This window comes from Centroberyx gerrardi, chromosome 7 (genome assembly GCF_048128805.1).
Source record: "Centroberyx gerrardi isolate f3 chromosome 7, fCenGer3.hap1.cur.20231027, whole genome shotgun sequence".
NCBI classification, from domain to species: Eukaryota; Metazoa; Chordata; class Actinopteri; order Beryciformes; family Berycidae; genus Centroberyx; species Centroberyx gerrardi.
In genome coordinates this window covers 29581687-29594293 of record NC_136003.1, presented here as the reverse complement: position 1 = coordinate 29594293, position 12607 = coordinate 29581687, and the positions used below count along the sequence as shown (strand labels likewise).

At 41.7% G+C, this 12607-nt stretch overlaps 1 protein-coding gene across 1 annotated transcript in view; it reads right to left on the bottom strand.

The window, feature by feature from the left end:
• Positions 1-5675: 5675 nt before the first annotated feature.
• The window catches only part of LOC139908171 (next to BRCA1 gene 1 protein-like), a 29540-nt gene continuing 22608 nt past the window's right edge, over positions 5676-12607 (bottom strand). Inside the window, 6 exon segments of the mRNA XM_071894771.2 lie at positions 5676-6544; positions 7980-8073; positions 8686-8764; positions 9263-9348; positions 10176-10454; positions 11406-11622. Of these exon segments, the coding sequence (XP_071750872.2) occupies positions 6371-6544; positions 7980-8073; positions 8686-8764; positions 9263-9348; positions 10176-10454; positions 11406-11622 (929 nt within the window). The 3' untranslated portion in view covers positions 5676-6370.

The window sequence follows — 12607 nt, the reverse complement described above, 5'->3', positions numbered from 1 at the left end:
AACCCTTATTGACGAATGTGCTCATGACAATGTAAGCTTTGTAGTATCTATTTTTGTGTGAGTCCATATTTATTGTAGGCTGATTTCCCTGAATATTGTCCTTTGATGTGATTTTTTTTTCTCTTGTTCTGTACACCAAAACTTCCAAACCTGCTTATTCACTAAATTTCTGGACATATTATTATTTGGTCAATGTTAGGTCATTAGATCAGAAGACAATTATTAAACACACAGCTTTACGGGAACATTGTTGCTGCCCTGATGTATTTTTTTTTAATTTATTTATTTTTTATTTTAGACAGGGCTTCCAAGTAAATTTTCTTGCTTGATCTTTGCATTATAGTTAATGATAAAAACTACAAGGCGAAAGACTCATGTAGGCCATTGTCATAGAATACCTTAAGAAAGAAAAAAATCTTAATTGATTATGGTCTATGACTGAAACGTTTAATGTTGCGCATGTTTTTGTCACTTTTGCACCTTATGAAAAAGAAAATGTCGGTCCTTGTCATCAGTTGGCCTCTTTCGGATTTCTTCCTGTTTCTTCCTACATCTTAGGAGCCTTAGTGCAGACACCTGTCACCTGCTCTCAGTGCCACACATGATGCCCAACTTCCTTTTTTTCTTTTCAAAAGCGAAAATATTTTTATGCTTTTATTTTGAAGGCAAACCCGCCTTAGTTCCGGTGTTATCTTGGTTATTTCTGCTGACTTGACACAGTGACAGGGTTTATTCGTGTCTTGGCTTCTCTTCAGCAGGCTGTTGAGATGACGCAGCAGTTATTGGCACCATTGTTTATTTCTGCCTTCAGGTTGTTGTCGACCTACAGAACAGGCAACACTTGTCCACACCTTCTTCTTTTTATTGTATCACCATTATTTTATTATGATGCTGTTATTCATTAACAATGATGCTTATTGGTAAAATCAGTGAGAATCAGACAGCTTGATAGACAGAACAGAAATAGATTCACTTCCTATTTCGTTATGAAAGAATGTCAATTTTTAAATAAGGCTTCCTTTTTTTTTGTTTTTTTTTTGAAGAATGCCTATCTTTATGATCAGATGTCTTTATTTGGCTAAACAGGAAATGAAACAGCAATCCCTTAATAAGTGTAGTGACTTTAATTGGAGACAGATTGATTTGTACATCACATACCATGTCCATAAAGTGCAACACAGAAAAAAAAGCTCATACAATCCCCTTTGTCTCTTCCTCCCTCCCAAACACTTCACTTGTTTTCACGCCCCGGTATGAAAATATCTCACCTGCCCCCCCCGCCCATCCCCCCCCCCCCCCATCCCCCTCATTATGGAACGCATACATGTTTAGTTACAGCACACCGACATACAGGATGTGGAATTATGAGTTTTCACCTTCATCAAGTGCACATTTCAACCAGTGTCCATTTTTGTATTTGCCGTGTTTCGTTGAATCCAAAGCTCCTGATGGGTCACATGACTGATTTAATTACAATTTGGGTCTCCCGGGCTGCAAAATGTTGAAGAAACAGTGGTTAACATGAAGTGGAGACCAGGTGAACTGCAGCGTTGAACCAGTGTTTCCCCCCCCCACCCCACCCCACCCCACCCCACCCCCCAGGTATTATATTCTTGTCAGGGTGAATCGGGCGCATAAATTTAGACAAGAAATTCTCCACTGAAACCAAACTAAAGACATTTCTTTTTTTCAGCCCTGACAAATGTGAGGCAGCAGAAACACCGGCGTGAACACAAAACAGATTCTCAAAAGTCACGAATGTACTTTTCACTCATTTACAAATTTGTCAGTTATTTGTTTACATACTGGTCACCAAAACCGCTTTAATCTGCTAATTCAACTATGATTATCTTACATTATGCTCGTCGAGGTGTTGGGACGCAGTGAGATGAAGCTGCTCTTTTATTGGAGGCCAGTTGAGACACTTAACTAAAAAGGTGACAAACTGCTCTTTTGCCCCTTTAATTCATATTTCACTGTAGATAAGCCATCAGAAAAAAAAAAGACTAGCTTTATCTCACTGGCCTAATACTCAGGCTTGACTGTATGAAATCAACAGCGATCTCTGTTTATCACCTCTGCTATTCTGTCGATGGCAGTTTGCCACTATAATCTTAAAATCTTATCTACTTTCAATGGTAGGATTCACCTGAATACCTTTGGTACGACAACATGAGGAATGCTATGAGGAAAATGTTCCCTTTAACTGTTACTAAATACCCTCATCTACTTATCTGGGTCGGGTTTGCCAAAAGCATTTGGTTGTTTCGTTTCTGGCCGCGCTGCAAAGCTGGAACTCAACTAAAGTTTTGATGCCACGCCTCGTCCTTTACCTTAACTCAAACTTCACCATTACCTTAATGGAGAGAAACCAATATGGGGGAAAAAAAGCCATGAGGGTTTTATGAAGATATTAGTGATTTTCTGACTTTACAGCTCGACCAGAACTACAGCATCTTAGCGCAAAGCATTATCTTTGACCGCTGACTTAGAAAATTCGTCAGCACTAAGATGATTTTGGCAAAATCAAATGGTTTCCATGTAATCTGTCTCTGAGTTTGAATACGTCTGCACACGTTTTATCATGATCCTACAACAATAAGTTAAGTGCCTTTTTTTTGTTAAATTACTTCCTCAACTCCGACCCCCAAATAACCCCTGCTCGTCTTTTGTGCAAAAAAAAAAAAAAGACAATCTTTTTCTGGTAACATTTCCAACAAACCAAAAACACACACACACACACACACACACACACACATACAGCAGAGCAAATCCAACCACAACAAAAGAATAAACCGCAAAAAGTACAACATCCACAGCTCTTTTTTCTTTTCTTTTTTTTTTTACATTTCCAAACGGCCTCCAAGCATTCAAAGCGAAAACACCTTAAACAACCTAAAAACCTTAATCGTAAACTAATGGAGTCAACCGATATTCACCGTTTCCAAATGGGAGGTTCTGTATGTATATAATCATACATTTGTGTAAAAAAAAAAAATAATAATAATTCACATTGTTACACTCCATTTGATTCCAGTTTTGCAAATTTGGAATGAACTTACTGTACATATTCCTGATGCACTCTTAAAAAAAAGCACGTGTGATTTTCAACACATCTGCGTGTCTCGCATGGGACAACACATATCTGCGTTACTTTGCAACACAACATGTTAATAACAACACATACCAACGCCACATACAGACGTGATGAAAAGGACACGTGCTGTTTAAGAGTGCATCAGCCGCTTTAAAACTCCCCAAGCACAAAAAAGGATGACATGAACCGGACATGAACTTTCCTGAAGGAATTCACTTCCCCATGAATACAGCTGAATCCTGTTTCTCCAAGTCCTTAAACGCACCGCGCCGTCCCGGACTAAACAACGCAGGCTCCGTTCACACCGCAGGCCTTTCACGCTCACTTCTGACTTCTGGCTGCTAGAATCTGATTGGATCTATTTTCCCACACCGATACGAACTGACAGGGAAGGAGGAAAAAAAGACGCGTGCGCAGAGTAACAGTATTAGGCGTCACGTCCGATTCCATACCTGTGTTTCTCCCGCTTGTTTCTCTCTCTTGTTTCAGTCACAGTTGAGTTTGATTTTCTTATTGTCACGGCAAGGCGGTTACATTTCGATTGGAGCGTTCAAACACAACTCGAATGAAGGGATCTGATTTTGTCCCACATATCCAGGAAAAAACATGCGACTCCACAAAGCTTTTTGCCGTTCACACTGATCAGAAAACATCAGATCTGAGTTGCAGGTGAAGAGGGAAAAAAAACACACTTTCAGCCGCAGTGTGAACGGAGCTGGGACAAAATATTAAGGCGATGACACACAGGCAAAGTTTGAGGGACAATTCTATCACCGAAATCTAGCCAAGCTTGATCGGATTCAACATCAACCAATCGGAGACAAGACAGCTGGTCAGGTGACTCGTTCTCAGCCCAAAATATGTTCGAAATGGTCCAACTGCTACTAAGGAAAACACAGCTAGGAAATAATAGCTGTGATTCTTTTTTTATAGAACATTTAATCTAGCAAACTAGAGAGTTGGATGCCAGAGCCAAACGTAAGACTGTATGAAATTCCAGTGGATAACGTTGATAAAATGATTACAATATTACTTTTTTCAGTAGAAAGAGGAGGCCAAGATGACAGCAGTTTGTCATTTCATCCATTTTCACTCCTCCAAACTGTCAGATTTGTCAGTTGCCGGCGAATTTTGCCCCAAATTTGCCCCTAAAAATGTGCCTGTGTGTCCTCAGCTGTGGGAACGCTGTCGTCTCTCAAATCAATATTAGGAATATTAGACATTTCTGACATTTTGTACACTGTGGCTTTAGAGGGAAAATTTCAAACAAGTCACTGGCAGGTACTGAAGATGAATGGTCCCTTTGTCCCGTAAGGATTTTAGAGTGGAAATACACCTAAATCTATTCTTTTTTTTACAATAATTTAACACAATATACCAAAGAAAGAGTATGTTTTCTCTCTAGTGTTATCTCATAAGTTATTTATATGGGGGAATGTGTGTTTATGCTCTCAGTAGTCGTCCACAGCAGGTTAATCCTACACTACACTGATATTGTGTGTGTGTGTTATTATATCCCCCCATATTATGCTCCAGTGATATGGACATAAATTATTAATCCTCAAAGAACAAACAAACTACTTTAAACCCCTCGACTGCAGCCGTACTCTAAGATACTTTAACCTACAAAATGGGCAAAGAGCATCACTTTGCACCAACTTCTAAGCAATACATGGTGTATGGTTAAAGTACATGGTCAGTTCAATACTATATGTTTTGAATATGACTAGAATGGCTAGGTGATGATACAAAAGTTACTCGTGATGCAAAGTCTACTCGCCACCTCTCTCACTGCAGATATGGATATTTTATATTTTGAATGAGAGTTTCTCGCCGTTTCCGTTCCGGATCAGTCTCTGAGGGCAAAGCGAGCGATCTGCCACAGTAAAGGGGCGAAGCTTAAAGGTGCGATGTGTAGCATTTCAACATCAACAGATCACTACCACGTTACATTTGAGATATTAGTGGAATTACCATAAACGAACGAGCCTCTACTGTATTTTACACGGTGTGACACCGGGTCGGATTTGGAGGGAATTAAGCTGGATTGCTTTACGGCACAAAACAGGAAGGAGGTTTTTACTTTGCGAGTAACACAAAACTTAATTAGCGTTCCAGTGTTCAGGTTAGCGTACCTCGTCTAAAAACATATTCGCTGCTATTAAAGAGTCACTAAACCCCTAACCCAAATCTGTGTGAAGCCCAGAGGTGGGGACTCGAGTCACATGACTTGGTCTCGAGGCACAATTTTAATCGCTTGAGACTTGACTTGATGCATGAAGACTTGAGACTTGACTTGGGTTCTGCTGACTTGGGACTTGACTCTGACTTGTACGACTGAATTTAAATTCTGTTTTCTGAATTTGTATGGAATGATTGAATTTATTGAAGTTGAAACTGATTATAGAAATCAAACTCATGATGCTCTTACCAAGTTTTTATCCTATTAAAACCATATTGCATTGAAAAGTCCTAGATATTAGATTTGATATTAAATTGATACTGGACTCTTGATTTGTTCTGACTTGACTTGCTGTTCTACATTTAGACTTGAGACTCGACTTGAGACTTGTGCCTCAAGACTTGAGACTGACTTGGGCCTCGAGCAAAGTGGACTCGGTCCCACCTCTGGTACAGCCTGATATCTAATGGTAAAACATGCTGCTGAAATTGCCACCTGCTATTGGACTAGATGTCAGGCTTTACACAGATCTGGGTTCGGGGTTTAGTTGCTCTTTAAATGCCGTTATCAGCTCTTATCCTTCTTCCTCTTCAAAACAAACGGAGCGAAGCCAGAGAGGGGGAAGAAAGACGAGCAGCAACATCCTCAATGCGGTTTATGGGAAATGTGGTCTTAAGTTTTGAGAAACGCAAAATGCGACACGCAGCACCTTTAATCCAAGACTGTAAGACTCTGTGTGTCTCTGTAGCGACCGGTCTGCCACTGTCAAGGCCTAAGCTGAACGTAAGACTACAGATTGCGGTTGTTTGATAGTCGACTACATTATCCCAGAGAGTTCGCCGGAATGTCTCCTTATATGGTCGTAGAGAGGACCGCCTCCGCTTGGGCCAATCAGAGGAGAGGAAGAACGTGTCTGTCCTCTCTTCCAGTCTCTCCTCTTCATCTTTCTGTTCCCTTCTCTTCTTCCTTCATCTAGTAATTTGTTTAGTTGCACTTCACCCCCCACTCTTCTCCTCCTCTTCTTCTTCTTCTTCGTCTATCTCTTCACCTCCACCTCCTCCCTCCCTCTCTCTCTCTCTCTCTCTCTCTGCTCAGTAGCGGGTGGAGTACCAGTCGTTGTCGGTCATCTGGACGAGCTCGTTGACGACGTCCAGCAGGTTGTAGTTGTGTTTCTTCAGCAGCCGCTGGTTGAGCGGCCGATCCCCGAAGCCCATCTCCACCAGCACCGCCATCATGGTGTCCTGGGTGGAGGCGTCCACCGGCGGCTGCAGGGGGACAAGATCACACCGCTGCTGAAACCACCAGGCCATTCACTGATCAGCTGATCGATAACACATTCATTCATTATCATTCTGGTAATCCATTAAGCGTTCGTCATGTATCGAGTAAACACACCAAACATTTGCTGGTTACTGCTTCAAAATACCAAAGATGTGTTTGCTTTTCTCTGTTTCATATCATTGTAAAATTAATACTTTAGAGGTTTTTTAGCTGCTGGTCAGACTAAGACTTTGTCCACACTAAGTCGGGTAAATTTGAAAACGCATCTTTATTTCTCCGTTTTGGCCTTCCATCCACACTAAGACGCCGTTTTCCACCACCGAAAACACTCTCCAAAGCAGATACATTTGAAAACGCCGGCTTCGTGTTGTAGTGTGGACGGGGAAAACGGAGCTTTTCAAAAACGCTGACGTGGGATTGTCATGTGACCTCAGGCACTAGTCAAAAAGACTCCCAGTCTATATTCTCCGTGGCTTTGGCGTCTTGTAGTCGTTCGTTACTTTCAAAAGCAGCTCAACTTCGTTGTCTGTACAGACAGAGAAGTCTGGCTCACTTTTTGTCCGTCTTTTGACGTGATTTGGACGTCTTGTTGGTGCTTAAGGCTCTGCTGCTGCAGCCATGACAACACATCTGTAAACAGTGGTAACCATGGTGGTAACATAAACGTCATGGGTCGGAGGCTTGCACATGCCCAATAGGGCAGATTTCACAGTTTTCCTATCTTTTCTGCGTATCAAAGCGGACGGGAAACTTTTAGAAATCGGCCTGGAAACAACTAGTGTGGACGGAAACGCCAACGACACGAAAACGGCATTTTCAAATTTACCCAGATTAGTGTGGACAAGGCCTAAGGAACACATTTTAAGAATCACTGGGCTCTGGCAATTTCCGATGGGCAATTGTCATTATTTTGGACATTTTATAGACTAAATGATTAATAGATGAATCATAAAAATAATCAATAGATTAATCGACAAAGAAAATAATCGTTAGTTGTAGCCCTGGATCAGATCAATCAGTAAATGTATAAGTTAACTGGTTGAATATAACCAACTCTACTGAAAAGAAGTCAGATGTCATGGTGATAGTTAAAACTATTTTTCTCTTTTTAAAACAGAGCTATTACATGTTCAGTGCACTTTACAGATATTACACAGCAGCACTTCATCTTATTAAGTATACTTGTCATTGTTATTGGCTGTTAATTCCACTGTTTCTTATTCCATTTGTTGATTTTAGCGTTTTTTCTCTTCATATTTTACAAACAAAAAGAAGGAATTTGTGTTCTTAGTTCTGCAAATGTCGCTGCAGTTTCCTCTTTCCTCGGTCGGCAAACAGGGCCTTGAACCTGGACTGGGGTCTTTTTACTTTTCCACATGACTGTACATAAGAAACGTTCACAGTAGAAGTCTGGCTGACCTGTGTGGGGCCTTGTCCGGTGAACAGAGCCTTGTAGGCGGAGGCTGCGACAGACAGAGCTCCTTTCACCAGGCCGCCGGTGAGGCCCGGGTGCCTGAGCACAGCAGACCAAGGGTTCAGTTCACAGATAACATCCACCACATGAAAACAGTGGCTGGGTTTCCATCCAAGTGTTTGTATGTGAATTATGATAGAGAAGTCGAATGGAAACGGCAAATTTTGCTAAAATTTCCGCAATTTTGGAAACATTTCAAAAGTTTGCTTAAAATTCACTTGACAGTTTGACGGAAACACGGCTACTGACACCTACTCTTACAGAGTGACTGGCAGCCCAAAATCCAAACAAATGATGGTACTTTTTAAAGGATAGTATGTAACTTAAGTTTATTCCTAAATGAAAATTTTATCCATATTTTAGAAATATTTAATAATGAACTTCAGGTAAGACACTCAAGCAGACATGGCAGTTTCACAGTTTTTGGTACTTCTGCTGTTAGTATGCTACTGTGTGTGTGTGTGTTTGTGTGTGTGTGTGTGTGTGTGTGAGTGACTGTATCCACTGTGTATGCGTGCGTGTGTTCAGTATTTGCATGATCCATTTATTTGTGTGTTCAGTATTTGTGGGATTTTATGTGGGCCTGCATTCATGTCGAGTGTGTATGCATCCGTGTGTGTGTGTGTGTGTGTGTGTGTGTGTGTGAGTGACCTGGGGTCCTCTGGGTTTTCTTCCTCTGTGTCTTCAGCAGCTTCAGTCTCGTCTGTGGGGGTTTGGTCAGGAACAGATCCTGGGATACAATAAAAGATCCATCACACACACACACACAGACACACACACACACACACACACACACACACAGAAAGACAGACAGAGGCCGATGAACAGAGACACACTGTTCCAGATGAAGCATGTGAGTATGAAGGAATACCTTTAACAAACACCACATGATAACCACATAAAGTTTATACACAAACACATGATTCCTGTAAAAGTCCTGAATCATTTAGTCTGGCAAACCCTCTTGTGAAAGAGAACAATATGGTTTTATTACCCAACTGCTAGAAGAGTGTGTGTGTGTGTGTGTGTGTGTGTGTGTGTGTGTGTGTGACTGTATCCACTGTGTATGCGTGCGTGTGTTCAGTATTTGCATGATCCATTTATTTGCGTGTTCAGTATTTGCGGGATTTTATGTGGGCCTGCATTCATGGCGAGTGTGTATGCATCCGTGTGTGTGTGCGTGTGTGTGTGTGTGTGTGTGTGTGTGTGTGTGTGTGTGTGTGCTTACCATCCTCAGTCTGGTACAGTTCAGACCGCTCTGCTCCTCCCTCTGCAGCAGCAGCATTAGTGTCTGTCTGTCCGCTGCTCTCTGGACTGCAGAACAACAACAACAACAACAACAACAACAACATGAGATGAAAGTCAACAAACTGCACAACACACAACACATCCTACATAACAGTTCATTCAGGGCATCTGCAGGTTTCAGGAAGCCAAATTCAAGACTGTTTAAGAGCTTTTTAATGCTATCTGGAATTAAATTCAAGACCACTTTAACAACCAAAATAAAGATGCAAAAATCTGACAAAACAGCCGATTTCTGATTGAACTGATCTAATGAAAGTTGTAAAATCATAAATTGGCAGTTTAAGAAAAAGGACATGAAAATGGAAATGAATTCATTGGAAATTAACACTTCAGGGACATGATATCTAATAACGTTTATTAAAGCATATGTGACAAAACAAAACATGTTTGGCTCATTGTGTTAGCCTTCTTCTGTATTAATCTAGGAGAGGACATGCATGTGCAGCTGATGCAATTTAACATGAGAACTACTGCCGCTCCCATTCACAGCTTTTAGTCAAACTACACAATTAATGGCATTTGTCTTATTTCATTTGCCTTACTTTCCAATAACACTGCCTCGACTAAATATCACCGAATCTGTCATCATATTTGCATTAAAATTACAAAATGAACCAGCTATTACATGATGAAAAAATGTATGCCTCTAATAACAGAATTTAAGATATTTTAATACTTTCAAAGGCCTCGAATTTGAGCTAATTTAATATTTTTTCAGACTTCTAATGGACCTGTGGTAATTTTCAGCGTGAAATACAAACATCCTGACAGCACTTTGATTTGAATAAAGTTAAGTAGAAATATATAAGTGTATGTTGGGCCAGCTGACTGACCTCGGGGTGAGGATGGCTTTGGGCGGAGCCACCACTTCAGGCGTCAGCGGCTCATCGTCCAGCGTCTGAGAGGTGCACAGCATGTCGTTGGCGCTGCTGGTCCCCGACACGCCGGACCCCCCCGACCCCCGCGGCCCCCCCGACCCCGCGGCCGCGGCGGGCTCGTCCGCCTCCCCCCGCTCCCCCTCCGGGGTGGTGCGGCCCGGGCCGTCGGAAGAGGGGGTTTCTGGGTCGGTGGGGGTCTCAGCCGGGACGTCGCCAGGCTGGGACAGAGCCGAGCTGGAGTGAGACAAGGAAGGGGGAATTACAGAGAGAATGAGAACGTGTGTGTGTGTGTGTGTGTGTGTGTGTGTGTGTGTGTGTGTGTGTGTGTGTGTGAGAGAGAGACAGAGGGGGAAACATGACTGAAACCACCACCCTTTTTGTGCAGACTCCTACTGAATATCTCCCTGGTCACCACAGTGTGTTCTGCCTTACTCAGCTTTAACTGTCTGGCGGCCATCTTGGAGGTCCTCAGCTCTTTGACAAAAGTGGCTGAGAACGGCTAATTTTGTTTCTAAACATACAACTTTTTGCTGTTTCAACAGAATTCAAAAGACATGGTTAATTTCTGTGCTGCTTTTGACTCGAAACTTATGATAAATTGTTTTTAGATAATATCAGCTCGTTAGCTAGCTAACCATAGTTAGCTGTCACTGTCCTGTTGTTGACACATCTGACTAGCACACTAGCTAATGTATTTAGTAGCAGCTAGCATTAATAGTGGCTTGTAGTTGCGTATTAACCGTATATTAACATTAAGATCAGGTGTTTTGCTAAATTAGCCTGCTTGCTAGTTATCTAGCTAACAAAGCCAAACAAAAGTTGGTTTAGGCTAACTGAGCTGACTCTTTTCAAGCTACAACTTGTAGCTTGCTAGTAGAGACTAGGACTGAAGGGGAAAGGGCTAAAGACAAGACAGTTTACTGTGTCACAGTAAGGGTTTGGAAACAAATCCACCTTAAACCTTTCACTTTTACTTAGAATATTACTGAATGGATCTACAGCCACACCACAACAATCTGTTTCAGGTATCTCTTTTTCTTGCCTGGTTGTTGTATATTTAGCCATTATTTACGAGCATCTTGGACCTCCATGATGACTTCAGCCATAGCTGCTGGGAAATTGATGCCGTAATTGCAAGGAGTCTTGTTGGACAAAAAAAGAAAGGCATTTAAAACGTGTGTGTACCTGTACATGGACTCCCCTAGTGGCCGACTGGTGTCAAAGCAGTCGGGGAGGATGATGATGTAATCCTCTGAGGAGGCCGAGGAGGAGCGACTCCTCCCCTCCCTCTTCTCCTCTCCCTCCGTCTCCTTCTCCTCCTCCTCCTCCTCCTCCTCCTCCTCTCTCTCCTTCCCCCTCGGCTCCACGCAGATGCTCTCGATATCCGACTCCACGCCCTCGTCTGTGTCGGGATCAATACAGTTGATCAGTTTCAGAATCTATAGATTTTGATCTTTTTTCTAAACACATAAGCTAAGAGAAATAAAATACGCCAGAAAAAGACATAATAATGGATAAAAACAGAATGAAGCAGCTGTAGACTAGAGGTTAGAAAGTTGCCGGTTCAAATCCCAGGTTTGAATGTGTGGAACTGTGTGAATGTGAAGCAGCTTGTTGCTGGAAAACATCACGCATGCTCAACTTTCAACAACTTTCCCCAGATAAAAACAGTTAAAAATAGGATAATTTACAGAGGAGAGTGCTGCTCTAAGTCAAAGTTATGCTGAAAAGTCTCCTGTCCTCAGCTTTCACTCATGCTTCCTGGGTTATCAGTTTCAGTCAGAATCAATAGGGTTGATCAGGTTTAATCAGGACCAGAATAGTTGGCTAACCACAAAGTCAAAGTCCGTATACATGTGATGTGTTTGGGAAACAGTTTCTTCTGTTTTTATTGATTCTGCAAATGCATGAACAGCGTGAACAGTAAACTGAGTCAGCAGTATGTTTCATCGATGAGGTCACCGAAACCAATGTTCCTTCTTTCTTTGCATTGGTATTTTATGTTTTAGCATACAAAAATGCTAAAACATATAAAATACAATACTATAGAAATGTATGTGCTTATTTATGAATTTATTTATTAATTCACTTTTAATTTTAGAGCAGTTCCAGTGTTTCCTATACAAAGTTACCATCTGGGAGGCCGGTCAGGTAAATTAACATCCTGCCAAGGAAATGTCTGTTTTGAATTCATTTCAGTCGCTGTGATGCATGAAGCTGGTGGTTCTCGCTGATGTCATTTTAAAACAATAACATTTATTGATGCCATGCACCAAACCGTCCTAGTCTGTGCTGTGTCTGTGTCTGAGCTGCAGAGTGCTGACACAAACTGAATGGAGAGGCAGTCTGAAATGCAGCATCGATAATGTTGGAAGTGTAAAAGTCAG